The 22770-nt window shown below is 42.3% G+C and overlaps 1 protein-coding gene across 1 annotated transcript in view; it reads right to left on the bottom strand.

Moving 5' to 3' along the window:
* LOC144505530 (serine/threonine-protein kinase 32A-like) overlaps positions 1-22770 on the bottom strand; it is a 249148-nt gene that overhangs the window by 32206 nt on the left and 194172 nt on the right. Inside the window, exons 7-10 of the mRNA XM_078231656.1 lie at positions 17792-17895; positions 16700-16816; positions 11864-11989; positions 3301-3429 (exon numbers count right to left, since the gene is read on the bottom strand). Of these exons, the coding sequence (XP_078087782.1) occupies positions 3301-3429; positions 11864-11989; positions 16700-16816; positions 17792-17895 (476 nt within the window). The remainder of the gene's footprint in view (positions 1-3300; positions 3430-11863; positions 11990-16699; positions 16817-17791; positions 17896-22770) is intronic.

Raw genomic sequence — 22770 nt, 5'->3', positions numbered from 1 at the left:
CCTGTGGGGTGACCTAATAGAGGCCTTTAAAATTATCCAAGGTTTTCATAAAGTGGATAAAGTGAGACTGGTCTATAACTTCCAGTGGCTTAGCAATCGAGTCGGTTTGCCACCCCACTCCTAGTTTCTTACCTTAAAATGAAGTTGTTCCTATCTCACCTGATATTCTGACTCAGAACAGGCAAGATCACTCGAATGCAGTGGGCTCCCAAGGTCTACAGTCAAGAGCAGCTTGGTCAAAGGTAGGTGAGCCATGCCCCTTTTTTCATGGCATTAGCTACCATAAACCAGGTAAGTTTAAAGGTCCAGCCATTCTGACAAGCCAGAGAAAAGGCAAGTGGGTAGGATTTTCAGGGGGAGTTGGGTGTGGGGGTCAGATTAGGCTTGTGGTGGGTGGGAGGGGGGGATGGGTTGGGATGGCTGACAGTGGTTTGGCTCAGGTTGTGAGGGTGGGGGCGTGGTTGGGTGAAGTCGGGTCAGGGTATTGGGAAGAAACGTACTTGGGTGAATATTTTGAAGTGCAGGCAGGAGACCAATGAGGAGTTGGGGGAGTATGGAGGAGTTCAGGGGGTAGTCAGGTGAAGTCTCATGTGGGGTAGTTGGGGTGGGAAGTCCCATGGTCGGGTTAGGTAAATGCTATAGTTAGCCAGAATCCAGAAGTGGTTCTAATTCTAACTTTTTCTGGGGTAATTATTGCTCTATGATGGTTGGAACCATCTGAAGTTTGTGATTTAGATCCAATTATTGGATGGTTTCCAATGCATGGCAATTACCCAAAGGAAGCTTGAACTGGTGCTGGTGGTCACCCATTCCCTCTCTGAGGGATATGCACATCAAGAAACTGCTAACCATGAAACCCTCAGTCTCACAATTGTGAAACAGGAACTCCAATTGCTGCCCAAATCCCGAAACATGGAGCTCAGGCTGCTCCAGTTGACAACACATCTGCCCATACGGTTGTCCAGAAACAAGAAGCATCTTGGAGTTCCCACATGGAATAGGATGTGTACTCCACAGGACTGCAGTACCCTGTTATGCTCCTATTTATTAGAAATTAACTGACTTATCTGAAATAAACTCAAAATTGAAATAAATAAACTCACCAATAGCTGCTTCCCCTGTGCTGAAGCCACTTCTAACCTCCACCACTGAAGGTAGAGGAGGTAATATTTTTGCCCCTGGTTGTTAGTCACTTGTCTGCAAACAATTTATCTCAAGGACTAATTGACTAATTTCAGTGAAATTTGTTATGATTTCAAAGGAACCTCGTAGACAGATAGGATATGGTCCAAGGAATAACTGATCAATTTTTGATGAAGGTGCAGATCATGATCCGAATCCTGGAATTTTTTTTTAAGGATCCTTTAATACGCGGAGATTGGGTGAATTGAGCTTTCTTTTTAAGAATACTCTGTGTTGTTTTATTTAGAATGTTATTGATTGTTCTAGAAATTCATGGATCGTCTCAGCTGCTATGGTGGAATTTGTCACAGCTGACAAGATATGAGCAGAGTTTTCAGATCAGGTTTTTGGATACAGATTGGTCTGAAGTCTCCTCAAGGAGAAGGAGGCTCTGATTAAAAAAGATTCTTTTGCAGCTTTGTAGTTACGGGACACCAATCAAGCAGGGGAAAGCCTGAAGGAAGAGCTGCGTAATTGCAATAAAGCGGGGTTAACACAGTCTGGCGGAGGCAATGGCCTAGTGGTATTATTGCTAGACTATTAATCCAGAAACTCAGCAAATGTCCTGGGACCCATGGCAGATGGTGGAATTTGAATTCAATGTTGTCCTTTAGGGAAGGAAATCTGTTGTCCTTACCTGGTCTGGCCTACATGCGATTCCAGAGCCATAACAATGTGGTTGACTCTCAACTACCCTCTGAAATGACTTAGCAAGCCACTCAGTTCAAGGGCGACTAGGGATGGGCAATAAATGCTGGCCCAGCAGTGACGCCCATGTCCAACGAATGAATTAAGAAAAAAGGCACATGCTCCACTGAGTGTCCACTTCACTTTTTAATCTATAAAACCCAGATTTTATTGCACTGAAAACCTCAGAACCCTTTAGAGTTACTGTCACAAACATATAGAGGATTGTGACCCAATATATAAAAATGCTATATGGTATCACCATCAAGGAATGTCATAGGCCATTCCAGCATCCTTACCACCAAGCCAGCTAAGCTCAGCTCACTCAGTGCAGGTGCAAATCAAACTCAAAGCTCTCCTGGTTTGCATGATTCAGATTCCACACTTCACAAATACATTTATCAACCAAATCATTGAGGCAGAGAGTTATTTATCAATGAATAAACATTTGAGAAAGAGATATCAACTATATCGTGCAGAAGTAAATCAGTGCAAATTAAGAGCTTTTCATATCAGTTGTGCTTTTCAAGAAGTTGTTCACATTTAACATTCCTTAAATAGGGATGTGATTATAAAATAATAACACAGCAATTACAACATTCATACTTTTGCTATCACCCACCATTTAACCTTAATTACAAGTTATTCATTCGTAATTATGTGGAACTGCAATGAAAGTATATGGAATAACCAAGGAATCACCACCAATTAGTATTTTAATTATAAAGCTATTACTTGATAATTCGAATTGCTTTTAACTATCCGAAAGGCAAATGATTAAACACATTTTCTCAATTGGTCTTTTTACACCAGTTATTTTCTGTTCTCTCCTGATGGTATTCCTTCTTTGCTGCAATATGATTTGATTCTACAGCCGTGGTCATGTTCTGGTTTCATATCTGAGGGGTCATTCTTGGCAACTTTAGGAGCAGTGACTACTAGCAGACTATTCAGATAGATAAGACATCACAGTTAAGCCTGATTTGCAAACTGTCAGTCAGAGGTCAATAGAAAGCCATCAAAGGAAGACATTGCTGGACAATTACACTTGGCTTCCCCCCTGCACCCCATCCCCCCTCAACCAGATTAATGTCACCCAGTGTAATACTTCACCCGAAGTCTACACAGATTGAGAATCAAACCTAGGACCTTCTGGCGCAATAGCGCTGATGGTACAATTACCCACTGTGGCAGAAGACCCAGCTCTTGAGATTTGTCAATCCTGTTGTGAAATCAGTTGCTAATAATTATGTAACAGTAACTCCCTCCTAACTCCTTTCCTTATGAGCCATTCCCTTATCACCACCACCTACAATAGGGCAGCTGAAATCGGTGACTCTGCTAAAGGAGAAATACAAGCCTCAAGTTACAACCCATCACTGCCAAACCATTTCCCTGGACCCCAGTGGGGAGTGAAATGTTTTTACTGACCAGTGATGAGTTGCCTTTTCTGTGCTCCTTCAACTTTTTCGCCAAACGCTTTTTCTTCTTGTGAAGGGGTTTCGACTCCAGAATCATTTCCTCGAGTTCAAACGTGGGATCACAGTTTAATTGTCCTTTCTACAAACAAAGCAAAACAAATAGATCAGAGAAATGCAGGCTGGCAGATCACTGCAATCATAAATCTCATTAACTCATAAAACATGTCTGTATTTTAACCCAATTTTCACCCCGTCCCCTTAAACCCTGGCTTGTACTAGGATTTGTCCCATGGGACTTGGCCTAAGTTAACATTCATCAAACAAACAATAACAGACAACACAAGTCCGACACCATCTGCACCGCAACTTGTACACCCCCCCACCTCACCCAAAAACCATGGAGATTCCCAGAAGCTGTGAATAAATAATGCAGATAAAACCTCAGACCAATTATGGAAGGATAAAACACTGAAATTCCTTTCCAACCCCATTTAAACAATCAAAATGAGCCGAAGAGCTCACTCTGGCCCTTATTAATGTCACACGTTACCTCACATATAAAGTGATTTCCACCCCAGTTAGAAACTGGTCCAACTCTCACTCAAAGTAACTGTGAGCCTAGACAGTAATGGTTAGAAATTATTCAACTGTGAGGGCATCAGTGCAGAGCTTGATCTGGTCCTTAACTAGATTTTCAATATGGGAGTCACGTGACAGTGAACATCATCAGTCATCTTGGCTCACTTTCCTCTCCCTAACTCAATGGCACACAGTCTGGTTGTGGCACCTTTAATGCCATCCCATCAGCCACTGAAGCTGGTCTACTCTGCTCATGAGGGATATCAAATACTACCTTTATTTAGAAGCACCATGCTTGCCGTCATTGAGTCTGCATCTATTCGAAGCAGATGTTCTTTCTGTTCTACGTAATGCATTATGGCGAACATACAGCATGGAAACAGATCAATCCACCCACACTACATTGTCTTTATGCTCCCCACAAGCCTCCTTCTGCTTCTGATGGAAAGAGACCTGTGAAATACTTAAACAATTGCAATTTAGGAGATGGCTTGATAGGCTAAGTGGATTGAGGGGGTTTGAACAAAACAAAGAACAAAGAACGATACAGCACAGGAACAGGCCCTTCGGCCCTCCAAGCCCGCGCCGCTCCCTGGTCCCAATGAGACCATTCTTTTGTATCCCTCCATTCCCACTCTGTTCATGTGGCTATATATGTTTGCTTGTGATGCTTTCCACAGTTGAATAACCTGCTCCTTCTCATTGTCCATGTTCACCTCTGCAGCCTGTGGAGCACACTGTCCCTAACAACAACAGCCATTCCTTTAGTAGGAGAGAACATAGGGGGAAAAAATCTTCTTTGAAGATATTCCTCAGTTTGTATTAATACAGTCAGTGAAAAAAATGCACATTTTTTCATCCCTGCTCTAAAGCTTGTCACGGCCTGGATGGGAGTAGTGCATATATTATCTAGCCCCACTACTCCACAGATCATACCATTAATTTAAAAATTCAATTTATTCACCAAGATGGCCAATTGATTACCTTCTCTACTGGTACCCAGAATAAGAGAGACTTTCACAGCTACTTTCAATAAACTCAGAACAACTGTTCATTAAAAAAAAACTTTTTTTTAGAAACAAGTTGCAAGAACTGGTTAACACACAATTGTACTTTGAAAGTATAACTATCTATTCCTCTGAAAAAGTCCCTCAGCACAGTAACAGAGACAAACAAAGGACCAACAGATAGAGTCTCTCTGCTGAGATGGGATTTAGAGGATGTGTTATAAAAGAAAGGATAAAGCTCACAGGGTCTCAACACTGTTGATTTAGAGTTCCCTCATGTGATCCTGATGAGCATCTGAAAGTTCTCACCAACTGGCCTTTGCTTTGGAGGAGAAATATAATATAAATATATATATATGCACACACATATATATTAATTCTGGTTTCAGCTTTCAGGTCCAAATGCAGACAAGTTACACTCAGATGGGAATCCTCTGGCTACAGGTTGATAGCTGTGCACAATTTCAGACAAGGCAGAAAGAGAGCGAGGGAGTGACAATTAGGGTAGCCTTCGTTTCTTAGCTTATTCCCTAACAAAATGGACTTCAAAGCCAGCAGGTTCAAAACTTAGAAATGGGCTCTGCCGTGTGATTTCCAGTAAGTCACAAGCCGTTGCAAAGCCCCCTTCCTCCCCCCACCGCCCCCCCCCCCCCCCGCACCCCCCCCACCACCCCCGCCCCAATCAATTAAAGTGATTGCTGTTCAAATCAAACAAATAGATCTTCGTCAAGTGCCATGAAGGTCAGGTAATTTCTTGGAAGAAGGTAGGCTTGCTCCCAGACCAAGATAAACTTATGACCTTCTTTAAAAAGAAACTCCAGGTCAGCATTCAACTAAACGGATAATGCAATTTCTTTTTATATTGAAAAAAACAATATGGTTTTAAAAGATAGCATTTTCCCCACAAGTTCTGCCTGTTGGTCATAAGACAGTCCAATTCTGTGAAGCGAATGCAAGAAAGCAAGACTGTTAGTCTACCAAGTCCACTCCTTCATGTACATTCTGCCCTATCGAATTTCTACCTCTCATCTTAAAGGGAAACTTGCACCTCACTGGACCAGATCATGGGTCATGGACTTTGCCCCTTACATCAACCACACTCCCATCCAGAGAGGCTCCTCATCTGGGGAAGTAAATCCTCTTGATCCACACCTCTATGGACTGCTGCTGTCCAGACTGTCACCACCTCACAACATTGCAAACAAATCATAGAATCCCTGCAGTGCAGAAGGAGGCCATTCAGCCCATCAACTCTGCACTGACCACAATCTCACCCAGGCCCTATTCCCGTAACCTCACATATCTACCCTGCTAACCCCCTGACACTAGGGTCAATTTAGCATGACCAATCCACCTATCTTGCACATCCTTGGGCTGTGGGAGGAAACCGGAGCACCCGGAGGACACCCACGCAGACACAGGGAGAGTGTGCAAACTCCACACCCGAGCCCGGAATTGAAGCCGGGTCCTTAGCACTGTGAGGCTAACCACTGTGCCACCGTGCTGCCCTAATAAGCCAACAGTGGACATCTTGAAAGGGGCCGGTATCGGCACATTTCAATCAAGCAAATAAAAAGCAATCTGAGCAATTGGGCGACAATTTCATGTTACACATGGAGAAATAAACAGTCAGGCAGCGTGCAATCAGGAGTTGACAAGCTGCTATTATCATAAAAATTACTCCTGCATACATTACACTGAAGAAAATGTAGGTCCTGCGAAACACTACAAAGAAGGTTCAAGGAAATCTATTAACCGAGTCTCAAGTCTCTTTCAAGCAAATTTACCTATGATTTATGTAATATAATGTGAGTGGCACACATGTAGCAGTATGCAATTCCAGATTAATAGGATTTCTGACTTAATTATTATTTTTCCTGAATTTTAATCATGACATTCATTAATTTTTCAATAATGTAAATTTGTGAGAATTTAAATAAAATCTCTGGAATCTGAAATACAAAAGAGCGAATGTAGTTCAGTGTATGAATAGGGAAGGTAATATGTTGGATTAACCCACTGTGTACTCCTGTGTGCTCTGCTGTGATTTTGGAGTGTATTGGCTTCACCTCCCACATTGAGCTATTTCCTGGCACCTCTGAAACATCCCTAAACTGAGAAATTTGACCTCTGGCAGTAAGTCCAGTAGAGCCTGGATTAACCAGTGTTCACACCCATTACCTACAACTTTTTCTGAAAGTTTTAATTGAACTTTCCACGACATAAAAATGGATATTTAAAATTGTGTCTGGTGCTGGATAGAATCTATTGTCCATCTAACTCTGAATTTTAGTTTTGAGTCAGGATACCAGGACTTTAGGAAAGGAAAATACTTGGAAACAAACTTCAGGGTGGGAGTCCAGTAATCGACGGAGTTGTGAGACATGAGGCAAATAGGAGACTGTGCTTTGGGACAGGGGTCCAGAAGGAGATAGAGGCTAGGATCTTTTGAATAGTGGGGTTTCCTGCCTGCACCATCCGAAGAGTCCTCTGGCTTTGCTTGTCCTACAGCTATTGCATGCTCACATGACCTTCAACTAGGTATTTCCCCCTCACTCGGGAGGAAGTTTCGCCTTAGAGAGCTGTCGGCCAATCTGATTGTGGCAGAAACTACAGTGGACAGAAGAGCAACTTCATGAAGATGCTGGAGCAACAGTGGTGGATTTACAGTTAGTGGGGCCCTGTGCTCAGCTTTATTTTCGCAGGAGGTCTAAGAAAATGTACTAGCCACATAATTTCTCAATCGTCCATTCCATTGTTTTCCAATGTGTTAATCAGGCGAGTGTGCAAACGTCGCTAAAACTCTGCTTTTTGAGTGGAAAAATATTAGTGCTGGTTGGCATTTTTTTCAAACCGAATCACTGAATCAGTCTTCAGCATAGCTAGAAATTCACTACGCAACAGTTTAATTATGTAATTCAATCCTATTAAAACATTAATTACAGAACTTTACTTACAAGATAAGTAACAAAACTGGGTAAATAGAGTTAAGATACAGATCAGCCATAATGGCAGAACAAGCTCAAGGGGCTGAATGGCCTACTCATGCTCTAGGTTCCTATCAAGATATCGGTGAAAGGGGCACATGTGACCAAGATTCACGCATCAAACTCTTTATCCAGTCAATTCAAAATAGTTCAGATCTCAAACCATTAGTGAAGTTAACGGCTCGCATAGAACCTCTCTAATTTTCCAAAGTGTGTCATATTGTTTGTTTTGTCTGGCTCGTCATACTTTGCAGGCCAGTGCATCACAGGATCCATGTTTTCTTATTAGTTCGAATACGACAGCAATAAAGAACAATTGCAATGCTAATCACCCCGTGTTTATTTGTGTACTGATTGATCTGGAAAGGTACCAGGATCAAAAACATAACATAAAGCATTCAAAGTATCAGGTCCAGCAAACAGATTAATCTTCAGTGCCTCGAACCAAGCTAAGGCTATTTATGCATTTATATTTAAGAAGCCAAACCCAAAACATTTGTACCTACTTGTAGTTGAGAATTCTGATTAATTCTAAATACCCAACATGAGGATCATTCGCTGCTAATATTTTGATACGTGGTTTGAGAATAATACAAAATATTTAAGTAACGTATTAATAATGTCTCTAAGAAATTAATTTGTAACATGTCAGTAAAATGAATGATGTATTTGTAAAAGATACCAGGCACAAATTACGCAACAAGGTAAATTATCCATGCATATCCAGGCCGGGGGATAATGCCAAAAGATAAAGGCACCTTCATTTGGTATTAGAGCTGGTTTAAACTGGTTAGAGAAATGCTGACTCATAAGAAGCCATTTTTGGGAGGCTTTCAAGTGCAAGTTGGTTGGGATTCAGGACCGGTACATTCCTGTAAGGATGAAGTATAGCAAGTTTTGGGAATCTTGGATAATGAGAGATATTGTGAGACTAGTCAAAAGAGAAAAATCTTTCGACTATCCACTCTGTCCATGCTCCTCATAATCTTGTAGACTTCTATCAGGACCCAACCTCCGTTGTTCCAATGAGAACAAACCAAGTTTCTTCAACCTCTCCTCATAGCTAATGCCCTCCACACCAGGCAACATCCTGGTAAATCTTTTCTGTATCTTCTCCAAAGCCTCCACATCCTTCTGGTAGTGTGGCGACCAGAATTGAACACTATGTTCCAATTGCGGCCTAAGGTTCTATAAAGCTGCAACATGACTTGCCAATTTTTAAACTCAATGCCCCAGCCGATGAAGGCAAGCATGCCATATGCCTTCTTGACTACCTTCTCCATCTGCGTTGCCACTTTCAGTACTGCCATCTGAGACCGGTTAGGGCCCAAGCAAATCTCACTCTTCTGACAATGTTACAGGACAGCTAGTGAGATTTTGCAAGTCCAGGCAAGTTGTGCGGGTTACAGATAGTGTGACATGAACCCAAGATCCCGGTTGAGGCTGTCCTCATGTGTGCGGAACTTGGCTGTCAGTTTCTGGGGTGTCGTGTGTCATGAAGGCCGTCCTGGAGAACGCTTACCCGAAGATCAGAGGCTGAATGCCCATGCATTCACAAGTTGCCTGGACTTGCAAAATCTCACGAGCTGTCCTGTCTGGAGACAATACACATCTCTTTAACCTGTGCTTAATGCTCTCTCCACTCACATTGTCTGTACCTTTAAGACTTGATTAGCTGTATTAGCATTGATTAGCTTGATTAGCATTCCAATCATTATTCTGTAAACTGAGTTTGTGTCTCTGTATGCCCTGTTTGTGAGCACATCTCCCACTCCACCTGACAAAGGGGCAGCGCTCCGAAAGCTAGTGACATTTGCTACCAAATAAACCTGTTGGACTTTAACCTGGTGTTGTTAGACTTTTTACTGTGACCTCCCCTGTAGCCAGTGAGGATGCAAAGATTTCTCTCAAGGCCCCAGCAATTTCCTCCCTTGCCTCTCTCAGTATTCGGGGGTATATCCCATCAGGCCTTGGGGATTTGTCTACCTTAATGTTTCTCAAGAACCCCAATACCTCTTCCTTTTTGATCTCAACATGACTCAAACTATCTACACATCCTTTCCCAGACTCATCATTCACCAAGTCCTTCTCTTGGGGTGAATACTGACGCAAAGTATTCATTTAATACCTCGCCCATTTCCTCTGGCTCCACGCATAGATTCCCTCCCCTGTCCTTGAATGGGCCAACCCTCTCCCTGGCTATCCTCTTGCTCTTTCTATATGTATAAAAAGCCTTGGGATTTTCCTTAATCCTGGCGGCCAATGCTTTTTCGTGACTCCTTTTAGCCCTCCTTACTTAAGTTTCTTTCTACTTTCCTTGTATTCCACACTTGCTTCGTGCGTTCCCAGCCTCATAGCCTTGAAAAATGCTTCTTTTTTCTCTTTGCATTGGATTGAAGTCCCAGGGCTGGTGGAAAGGTAGGTTTTCCTGTCTCATGCAGTGAGGGTGGGAAGGCTTGGGGGGGGGGGGGGAATAATGGGCAATTGGGGTGTCAGGACATTGGTCAACACACCTTAAGTGATGAAGGTGGGGTGGGGGAGGTGCCTAAAGTTAGAAGAGTGCTTCACAATGCCTCACTCCCCTTCCCATTTGAAAATTGGGCTTCAACCACACGCGGGAAATCCTCCTGCCAGCCTGAAGCTCCCCCACCCAACATAAAAACCTGCCGGTGGGGGAGCATGAAATTCAGGCTGGAGTTTTGGGACAAGACAGTAATAGGACTCAGGCTCCCAGCGCTTTATCATAATATTTAACTGTTTGATATGTGGGTTATATCTCCAAGTTCAGTGAACTTGATTGTGGGGTTGCATCAGAGTGAAAAACTGGTAATCATGTCAGTTTAGGATCAGGAAGAACCTGATTGAATAGTCTACTAAGGGGGGCAAGAATGATTGTGATTCTACTGCAGTCATTTTGTTAATCATTACGATTTGTAATAAGTCTTCGGAGGCAGAAGTCCTTTCACCAAAATCCCTTTATTTACAAACTCTAACAGCAATACACAGAGTGCTAGTAGCTAGCAGTCTATCTCCTGGAGTGTCAGAGGAACTGACACTCCTGGTTAAGAACAAGGCAAAGACTCCCTGACTGGCCCATCAATTGGATCCTTAACCAGGAGTTCATATTCCAATAGGCCAACCTCAATGGTCTGATTGAAGTCATTACACTATTAAAGCTGATTTATTGTCTGTCCCAGTGGGAAATGTTTGATCCTGGATCTATGTTGAATTATGTAATCTCAGTTATATTGGGGATGGGGATGGGGCTTGCAGCTGGCCTCAAGGAGGGATGCCACTTTTAGAGAATAACTGAAGGATGGTACTAAGCCCCGACATGATCACTCCTCTAAACAGGAATGTACAATAAATTCAATAAACAGCAGCTATCATTTTATAACACACAGGTTTGTTTCCTCTATGTCTGAAGGTCAATGAGTTCAAATCTCTCTCCGCAGACTGCAGCACAACATTTAGACTGACGCTGCAGTGCAACGCTGAAGGGTTACCACACGACCAGAGATACCACTTTTTGGATAAAATGTTAAACTGAGGTTCTATCTAATTCCTCAAATGGACATAAATGATGCCGTGGCTACTATTTCAAAAAAGAGCAGAGAGTGTTCACCCACTCCCAGTGTCCCAGCTAACATTCATCCCTCAACCACCATCATTAAAATAGATTCAGCGCCATTATATCTTTAATGATTGTGGGATCCTGCTGTATGCAAATTGGCTCTTGTGTTTTTGACATTACAACAGTGACTACACTTCAAAAAATTGGCTGCAAACCATTTGGATATACATGTAGCTAGTGAAAGATGCTACGTAAATGCAAGTTTTTCTTACAAATGGGATTTAGATCTGAGATCACAAGTGGACAGCTACAAAGATGATTGTTTAAAACATTAACCAGCAAATAGCATGAGAAGCAAACATGGAAGGATCCTATGACAGTACTTCATGCACATTTAGACCAACAGCAAAGGTGTAAGTGGCTTACATTGGGAATAAAACCTGCTGTTAGCTTCTTCTCCAGGACAGCATCCCAGTTGATGTCTGCTAGGTAATGAAAGTCTTGCATATCAGCCAGGCTGGAGAGGCGCTGGGTTGAGCTAACCGTAAGTAGCTGAAAAGAATGAATGAAAATTACAAATGGAAGGAGGACCATCCAACAAAACAAATTTATACAATGCTAGAACTTTGCATCAAATTCACACAACGCAAGGCTTTGTATCGGATTTCTATAATCTATATATTCCACTAGTGTATGTTGACTGTTTATCCAATAAGTCATGTTGATACTTTTGAGAGATTTAACAAGATACTTTCTTTTGGATCACTCTGCAACAAAGTCATTGGTCCACTTGAAAATTGCACATTGATCAAGATACCACCTCGAAAGACAAGGGAAGCAGGTTTTTGATTAGATTTATTATTGTCACATGTATTAGTATACAGTGAAAAGTACCGTTCATAGAGAAGGAAACAAAAGAGTACAGAATGTAGTGTTACAGTCAAAGCTAGGGTGTAGAGAAAGATCAACTCAATGCAAGGTAAATCCATTCAAAAGTCTGATGGCAGCAGCGATGAAGCTATTCTTGAGTTGGTTGGTACGTGACCTCAGACTTTTTTATCTTTTCCCCGACGGAAGAAGGTGGAAGAGGGAATGTCCTGGGTGCGTGGGATCCTTATTTATGCTCGCTGTTTTGCCGAGGCAGCAGGAAGTGTAGGCAGAGTCAATGGATGGGAGGCTGGTTTGCATGATGGATTAGGCTACATTTACGACCTTTTATAGTTTCTTGTGGTCTTGGGCAGAGCAGGAGACATGCCAAGCCGTAATACAACCAGAAAGAATGCTTTCTATGGTGCATCTGTAAAAGTTGGTGAGAATTGTAGCTGACATGCCAAATTTCCTTAGTCTTCTAAAAAAGTAGAGGCATTGGTGGACTTTCTTTAACTATAGTGTCGGCATGGGGGGACCAGACCAGGTTGTTGGTGGTCTGGACACCGAAAAACTTGAAGTTTTCGCCCATTTCTACTTCACCCCCATTGATGTAGACAGGAGCATGTTCTCCACTACGCTTCCTGATGTCGATGACAATCTCTTTCATTTTGTTGACATTGAGGGAGAGATTATTGTCGCCGCACCAGTTCACCAGATTCTCTCTCATTCCTGTACTCTGTCTCATCATTGTTGGAGATCCGACCCACTACGGTGGTGTCATCAGCAAACTTGAAAATTGAGTTGGAGAGGAAAGTGGCCACACAGTCATAGGTATATAAAGAGTAGGGGGCCGAGAACACAGCCTTGTGGAGCACCTTTTGGGGTACATGGAAGCAATCTCACTTGCAAGTCCCACTCCCAAATCATTCCAACCCAAACATATATCACCATTCCGTCATGGTTGTTGAATAAAATTCCTGGGATTCTTCCTTAACAGCTGACTGCAACAGCTCATATCAGGGAAAGAATTAAAAAACAAGAGTGTCACACTAATGCGTCTTGCATCTGAAAGAGTAGGCATCTAGAAGCAATATGAGATAATTGGACACCCTCACAACAGTTCATAGGTTTCTCTGGGTAGCTGGACTAAGATTGGATGAATGGTCTTCCTCATCTCCATTTTATCATGTGACAAAACAAAATGATTACAAAATTGGAATGGATTTATGGTTAAAAATAACAGTGAGACTGAAAGCACTCACCATTATTAATGTATAAATTGAACAGCTACTTCCAGCAACTCTGCATGAGCAGTTAAATTAGTCAATCCAGAGGGTGTTGACCGAGATGCCTCGCTGCTCCAGAAGTCATGTGATAATTGTATCTCACTGAGAGACTTGTCATTCAAGTGTATTGAATAACATGAAGTTGCTGTATTTAACTGACATATGCCCATTAAACTCAGAAAAAGTTAAGGGCTGTCCAATTCAATGCAAGTACTATTTAATAATGTGACAAGTCTTAATTACTTACTACCTCTCTGGTACTGAAAATTAACTTTAGTAATAATGGAGTTTGATCCCTTCAGCTTTTAATTATGGAAATACTAAAAGATTGAAATTTTAAAAACTTTTTTTTCAGTCTCTTGTCTCTCCCTCTTCATTTAAAAAACTTTCTTCAAATTTCTTTCCAAATCTGTTGCAATTAATATACTGGCTGATATTTGTTGCTTTATACTCTGCCCTACTCATTAATAATGCTTTAATTTTGATTGGTTAGGCAGATACACAGTTACTTGCAGCATTCACACAGGTCTCAGATATATTGTACAAGACACTGCACTGTTTATGTTTGCCTGACAGAAACTGTCAGTGAAAAAGCCCATTAAGATGTCCTTGCAAGTCTAACATGTATTTTCTGTGAACCTCAACATCCTGCCCACTATTTTTTCTGTGTATTTGAATTCAACAGGAAACTGAACGAAGGCCCAACTCTCATGCCCCAATAGCTTTCCTAATTATTTGGATCCTAAAGATCACTTGGCACCATTTGAAGCGAGTAGGGGGAAGTGGAAAATATTGCCAAGAAACAAAAAAAAGTAACCATCTTCTTCACACTCTGATTCTCTTCCACTCCACCCACCCCACCCAAGTCTTCTATATTCCCTCCCTCCATATTATTTCAAGTTTAATTTGACTGAATTCGACTTATTTGACCATATATTACAATCCTGCAAGTGTCTGAATGAAGGACTATTGAACTGATGTTAAACTAAATAAAGGAGAGCTTCACCGTGGTGGTTGTCCATGCCTCCCACCAGAGGGAGCAGCAGTCTTCCCTCTTCCAGAGTTCCCAGGCGCCCGAGCATTTCCTAGTGTGCGATTACCATTTGACTTGCCAACCTTCAAGAAATGAGAAATGATGGCGTTGTGGTAACCCAGAAGCTCAGGCTAATGCTCTGGTGGAATCTGAATTCCGTTAATAAATTTGGAATATTAAGTTAGTCTCCATATTGGAAGCCAGGAAACTATCATCAAAGAACAAAGAAAATTACAGCACAGGAATAGGTCCTTCGGCCCTCCAAGCCTGCATTGACCATGCTGCCCGACTGAACTAAAACCCCCTATCTTTCAGGGGACCATATCCCTCCATTCCCATCCTATTCATGTATTTGTCAAGACGCCCCTTAAAAGTCACTATCGCATCTGCTTCCACTACCTCCCCCAGCAGAGAGTTCCAGGCAGCCACCACCCTCTGTGTAAAAAGCTTGCCTTGTACATCTCCTTTAAACCTTGCCCTTCACACCTTAAACCTATGCCCCCAAGTAATTGACTCTTCCACCCCAGGAAAAAACTTCTGACCATCCACTCTGTCCATGTCCATGCCCCTCATAATCTTGTAGCCTTCTATCAGGTCGCCCCTCAACCTCCGTCGTTCCAGTGAGAACAAACCAAGTTTCTCCAACCGCTCCTCATACCAGGCAACATCCTGGTAAATCTTTTCTGTACCCTCTCCAAAGCTTCCACATCCCTCTGGTAGTGTGGAGACCAGAATTGAACACTATATTCCAAGTGCGGCCTAACTAAAGTTCTATAAAGCTGCAACATGACTTGCCAATTTTTGAACTCAATGCCCTGGCCGATGAAGGCAAGCATGTCGTATTGCTTCGACTACCTTCTCCACCTGCGTTGCCACTTTCAGTACCTGTACACCTAGATCCCTCTGCCTATCAATACTCTTAAGGGTTCTGCCATTTACTGTATACTTCCTATCTGTATTAGACCTTCCAAAATGCATTACTTCACATTTGTCCGGATTAAACTCCATCTGCCATCTCTCCACCCAAGTCTCCAACCGATCTATATCATGCTGTATCCTCCGATGGTCCTCATTGCTATCCTCAAATCTACCAACCTTTGTGTTGTCCGCAAACTTACTAATCAAACCAGTTGCACTTTCCTCCAAATTATTTATATATATTACAAACAGCAAAGGTCCCCGCACTGATCCCTGAGGAACGCCACTTGTCACAGCCCTCCCTACCATGAAATGCACCCTTCCACTGCTATCTTCTGTCTTCTATGACCGAGTCAGTTCTGTATCCATCTTGCCAGCTCACCTCTGATCCCAGGCGACTTCACCTTCTGCACCAGTCTGCCATGAGAGACCTTGTCAAAGGCTTTACTGAAGTCCATGTAGACAATATCCGCTGCCAACATCCAGTGAAGTCCCTCAGCCACCTCTACCAGATGCTCTAACTCCTGTTTATCACTGGAGGGGTTCTTCCGCTTCCCACTTCTTAGTAGATGTTGCTGGGCCAACCTCTCCCATAAAGCAGCATCGATTGTTGCAAAAACATATTTGGTTCATGAATGCCTCTTTAAGGGAAGGAAATCTGCCGTCCTTACCCAGTCTGGCCTACATGTGACTCCAGACCCACAGCAATGTGGTTGACTCTTAACTGCCCTCTGAAATGGCTTAACAAGCCACTCAGTTCAAAGGCAATTTGAGATGGGCAACAGATGCTGGCCTTGCCAGCATCACCCACATTCCAGGAACTAATCCATGAACATTGCTGTGAGCAACTGGGTGGAAAATCAAAGGATTTTTAAAAATGTTTTTTTTTCATTCTCTTTAAAGACTTTTGGCTGTTGTAAAAATATCGGTGATGAGCATAAAGGCTGTTTGATTGACAATCAAGAACCATCTAAATCAGGTAACAGAGTCTGTGCACTTTCCAATTGGTGTGGGAGGGCAGAAGGCCACAAGAATGTACCAATGGCACGTAGGTTAGGGGGAGGGAGGAGGGTGGTGAGGTGAGGTGCTGAAACTCATTGCAACGCATTCGATAAGAGTTGGTGATCCTACAACTGCTGCTGAATTTCTCCTTACCTTCCGAAGCAGTGACACCAATCCACTTGACCAGCTAGAGGGATAGTTAATGCTGGCAGAATTGAATATGTGAAGGGCTTCATTAACTGAAGTGCTGGAGCGGATTTCATATGGTCTCTGTGAAAAGACATAAACATTGTCTGTAGATATAACACAGGATCTCAGGGTCTGCTACTTCGCAAAAGTTTGCTTTTGTTATCTAAACAGCAACTTCTTGACTTAGTCAATATAATTATTTCATTATATTTTCAATGCATGTCTGTTAATTTCACTTTTATAGCCAAAGCAATCTGAGAAAGACAAAAGGAAAAAATTCTGATAAAGGAACCCATTAGAGTGTTCAGTCATTTGGTGAACATGGCAATGTGGCTCAATGGGTAATGCACCATTGAGTGTGGGATTGGACCATAAAAATTGGACAAACGTAGATTTGACTCCAGATTTGTGCTATTAACTAATCTCAACTGTGGGGGACAGGGGGGAGGGAGTGACAATCAGCCACTATCCAATGACCTATGCTGGAGAGTACATATTGTGTGAATACTGGTTGATGATTGGATCAGACTTGACTAATTAGCCAACCCCTCTCCACACCTCAGAAAACACACTGTGTGTCTCTCCGTTTTTGCTTGTTTGAAAAATGTACTGAGATGCTGCCATCCCCATAATTCAGGAGACCCTTGTATAAGTCACAGGTTTCAGGGTGAAAAGATTTCAGAGAATGTCGGTATCTGCAGGGTTCCTCCACTGGACGGGTGGGAGAAGCAGCTATGGGGGGGGGGGGGCATGGGTGAGGAGCAGCTGAAACCAAAATGTATCGGGTCTCAGGTCCAATCCTTGGTTGGGGTTCTGCTAGGTAGGGGCCAAGAGGCCCAAATAACCTGACTGCACTTGTAGTCACAGCTCATTGATGAATAATGATGGCAAAAAGTAACTTTTACCAGCAAGGTAACAAGACCTTGGGGAGGGAAGTGGTGAAAATTAGCAAGGGATGAAAAATGATAAAGTACCCAGATCCTCAGACTGGATGACAGATTGTGCTGGATGTTGTGTGTCTGAGTACACTGAGAGTTAATAGATTGCTCTCTGTACCTGTCCTTTGAGAAGCTCATAGGCAGTGATTCCAAGAGACCACCAGTCCACAGCAAAGAGATAGCCAGTACGTCCATTTACAAAGGGATGAAATATTTCTGGAGCTAGGGAAAAATGTACAATTAGTATTGCAGCTTTTCACTACAATTAATGTTCTTTCTTCATTCGTGCAGTTAGGAAATAAACATAGGTTCCACCATTGTCAAGATTCTTATTGACTGGAAAATATTTTTGGGGTGAGGGGGTGGGGAGAGAGGGGGTAGATCACATGGCCACAAATACTTCTGGCTTAAATCATTGAATGGTTGCTATAGGTAACACCGTGCAAGATAGGAAAAGGCTACTGGAGTCCACCTTCCCAATAACAAAATATAAAGAAATATAGGAGTTTTCTCAACAAAACTACTGGCATGCATGTTCATCGAATCCCGACAGTGCAGAAGGAAGCCATTCGGCTCATCGAGTCTGCACCGACAACAATCCCACCCAGGCCCTTTTCCCGTAACCCCACATATTAACCCTGCTAGTCCCCCTGACACTAAGGGGTAATTTAGCATGGCCAATCAACCCAACCCACATATCTTTGGACTGTGGGAGGAAACCTGAGCACCCATGCAGACACGGGAAGAATGCGCAAACTCCACACAGTCACCCAAGGCTGGAATTGAATCCGGGTCCCTGGCGCTATGAGGCAGCAGTGCTAACCATCGTGTCACCGTTTTGTCTGTGATTTTCTTGTCAGTTTTGTGGTGGTATGTTAAACACAGGGCACTGAAGTTTCCCATCATGGTCATACCTCAAAAAAATTATATGCCTTTAGTTTCCTCTCAGGAACCCATCAGTCAACTTGGCTGTTCAACCAGGACTGGAGTGTGGGCTCTTTGAATCTCTGCCATTGTGCTCAGTTCCTGCCCCTACACCACCTTTCACTTCCTGGGAAACAATGTAACTTTATGGGGAATGTTAGCTTTAGGGGGAACCAGTGATATCTTGGCTGAGTGGAAATCATAGAGAACTCTCTTCTAACCTGCAGTTTCCTCAAATATCGGTGAAACAAGGAATCTCTTGGATTTTCCTGTTCCCTTGTGAATTGTAGTGTGAAAAATCAAAAGATCATTAACCCTTGCTAATATCTCAATGACAATAAACTGTTTTTTTTTGAGAGAAGGATGACAAGGATTTGGGGCTTTGATCCAGTGAGAGTGAGACATACCATAAATGCATAGAGCATATCAGAAGATTTCCTTTGAATCTGTCACTGTGTTCTTCCCAGTAAGAGTTTTAACAACACCAGGTTAAAGTCCAACAGGTTTATTTGGTAGCAAATGCCATTAGCTTTCGGAGCCCTGCTCCTTCGTCAGATGGAGTGGATATCTACTCTCAAACACTCCTTGTTTGTGAGCAGATATCCACTCCATCTGACGAAGGAGCAGCGCTCCAAAAGCTAATGGCATTTGCTACCAAATAAACCTGTTGGGCTTTAACCTGGTGTTGTTAAAACTCTTACTGTGTTTACCCCAGTCCAATGCCGGCATTTCCTCATCATGACTGTGTTCTTCCTCTTCAGAGATTACTGGAGAATTGCATTTGTTGTTAGTGTTTCTTTCTAAGTAGCCGCAGATCACATCTTTCAACATAATATAGCAGCTGCACACCGCTGCATAAAGACAGCCTCCAGTGTTTCATGGGAGAGATTTCATTCTGATAACATTCAAGGAGAGTGTGATGCCAATCACTTAAAATGCATGTCAATCACCCTACCCTGAGGAGATCAGAAGGGTGGATTTATTCTTCGATTTTCCTGACACCTTACCACCATTTTCACACTGCTTCAATAATGATGAGCCAAAGAAGAGTGTGGTTGAGAATTCTGATTAATGCTAAATACCCAACATGAGGATAATTAGTAGCTAATGTTTGAGAATAATACAAAATATTTAAGTAACATATTAATAATGTCTCTAAGAAATGAATTTATAATATGCCAGTAAAATGAAAGATGTTTTATTTGTTGAATGTGAATTAATGTAATTAATGTTAGTTAAATCCATGAAATTAATGATAAGAGAAAGCTTACACAAGCTTTTTTGAGTTGGAAAATGCACTATTGTAATTCTAATGTTACCACTAAAAACTAAAGAAACCTCAATAGCGAATTGTATTCACAGCACGAGTCAGGCACAAATTATGCAACAAAGTAAATTACCCATATATATCCAGGCCGGGGGATAATGCCAAATGATAAAGGCACCTTCATTTGGTATTAGAGCCAGTTTAAACTGGTTAGAGAAATGCTGAATCATAAGAAACCATTTTTGGGAGAGAACTTCCGTAAAACGGACAGATGAATGACAGATCAATATTTTAAGTGTCAGATTATAATTCAAGCAAAATTATCATAAATAGATTGACATGTTGATTATTAAATTAAACTCTGTAAATTAACTACTTGGGTGTATTTTGAGATAATTGAGACAACCAAACTATTGACCAAGCTTCTGGTACGAAAACGGAGATCTGTGGAGAAAACTCAGTGGTGCTGTTGTGTCATTGAGCCTATATTGGATCACTCCTTCAGCAGAAGTCTTTGTTTGTTGTCTATTGTATGTTTTTGTTTCGTATTTTCTATGTTTTAATAAAACTAGTTTTAAAAATAAAATTTTATTACACTTTGAAAACTGAGTTTTGTTTACCTTTGCAAGAGTTTACTTATCAAAGTTGCTTTTTAGAACTTTCTAAAGTAATATGGCTACCAAAATAGAATTCCCCACTTCAAAAGTCTCTATGTTTCACTGGAGACCAAGGCTATCTCGGCTTGTCAGGCCGTTGACTCAAAAAATGGCATCCACACCCACGTAGCCCCTTTAACAGGGTAAACTCCAAACTTTGACATGGTGTTCCTGAATGTTAAGAGCAGGGCGGCCAAGACCTTTCAGCTGAAGTCTCCAAGGTTTGAGGTGATGTTTATCCCAATGCTGATATTGTCCTTGAAGGATCTGCCTCCAGCTGCTTCACAATGGGTACCAAGTCTTGGCCTCAATCTCCATTTTATGCTGTCACTAAAGAGGGTAAAATCCTGGAAGCTCATTGACACCATCCCAAGAGGCAACCACACCAATTATTATACCTCAAAGCCCAAAGATGCTGGGCACAGGCTCACTTAGAGTTTCAGGTAAGCTAAATAACTTCAGTTATGAGGATAAATTGGAGAAATTGGGACTGTTCTCCTCTAGAAAAGTAAGCTAAGATAAGATTACGATAGAGATGTTCAAAATCATAAGGGGGCTGGACAGAGTAAATACAGAGAAACTGTTCCCATTCATGAAAGGATCAAGGATGAAGGGGCATGGGCAAAAGAAGCAAATGTGATATGAGAAAAAAACATTTGTGGTTCGGGTCTGGAATGCCCTGCCTGGAAGTGTGGTGAAGGCTGGTTCAATTGAGGCATTCAAAAGGGCATTGAACTAAAAAAATGTGCAATACGGGGAAAAAGCAGGGGAATGGCACAAAGTCATGATGCTCATTTGGACAGCTGGTACAGACGCAACGGGCCAAATGGTCTCCTTCTGTGTGTAACAATTCTGTGATTCAGACCTAATATTTCACTGAAGTTCTGGGAACAATGGGAAATGCTCCAGTTAAGGCTGACTCATATCTGTGGAAGAAGTTTTAGCTGCCATTTCAGAATGCTCAACTATCCCTGGAATCTCCCCAGTACCTTGTGGCTGTAAACATTTCATGGGTTGTTACATGCCGCAAATGTTCAGCTTGGCCTTGCCCTCTTCCTTCATGTTGCTATAGATGCAGTAAGTGGACTTGCCCAACTTATTCACCTCATGTGGGAACAGTGGCCGCTGCTCAAGAACGATGGTCCCGTCTCACTGATCACTTGGAAATGGAGTTTCTGAGAAGAGGGTCCTGCGGCTTCTCATCTAAGGGCAGTTGTTTTCCCACCCTCCAGTGAGCCATTTCAGCTCCTTCTGCTAACATGCATTTTCTGCTTGACAGATAATCTGTCTGACTTGCTAATTATGTGTTCCCGCGTGAGCTCATTGGGGCTGGTGCTTAGGTAGGCAAGTTGCCACGATAAGGTAAGGGTGGTTCAGGAGTTGCCAATCTGGATGTATCAGGTGGCTCTACTGAATGCTCACCAATTTCTTTGCCTGGTTTATCGTTAACACAAAGTAATTATTAGCCATTGTGAATGGGGTACACTTTATGAGCTTGGGAAACACTAGCTAGTAGCTGCCTATTTACACCTAACTACAGGGGTCGTGTGCAGCCTCAAAATAGCCTTGTATATCTTATACTCTTAGTGAGAGATCTGTGAGGTCATGCAGCACACTGTGGACATGACACAGCAACCTCAGCTCAGTGGCCAGGTGACACCACACGGTTACCAGCAAAAGATAAAACTGGAGGTGCATGGTGGAGACTATGGTCGGACTACATTGGCTTCTCAGGCAACTCAGTGCTTACCATTACTCAGTGGTGTTTTCTGCTGCACCATACATGATTGGAGCAAATGAATAGCCATTCCAGTTGCAAAGGGTTAGATTTCCTGGTGTGAGTGTCCACATACTTTTGGAAAAGCCTGTATTTTTTTTTGTGGAATGTCCCCTTTGAGATCAAAATGAAACTGGGGAGTATTCTTAGAGAGGGACAATTGGTTTTCTCGTTACAATATCATTAGATTCCAAGAAATTAGCACGTGACCTGAGGTTGCTATGGAGGATGAAATTTGAAGTAAAAAGCAATCAGAAAGGTAATTGCAATGCTGTCAGGTTAGAGCCTGTCTTGAAGTAGAAATTCAGAACGCAGAATATGTGTGAGGCAGCAAGCTGAGCTCTCTACAAATAGACCATTTTTCTGTTTGGCATTCCAAAAATAAAACATTTTCTTAGTGAGACAGTGTGCGAGCGAGCTGAGAATTGGACCTTGAACCTGGCGTGTCAGTTCTTTGGTTAAAAAAGAACTCT

The sequence above is a fragment of the Mustelus asterias genome, chromosome 16 (genome assembly GCF_964213995.1).
Source record: "Mustelus asterias chromosome 16, sMusAst1.hap1.1, whole genome shotgun sequence".
Classification (NCBI taxonomy): Eukaryota; Metazoa; Chordata; class Chondrichthyes; order Carcharhiniformes; family Triakidae; genus Mustelus; species Mustelus asterias.
The sequence above is the reverse complement of the archived record's forward strand: the minus strand, read 5'-3'. Positions and strand labels throughout refer to the sequence as shown.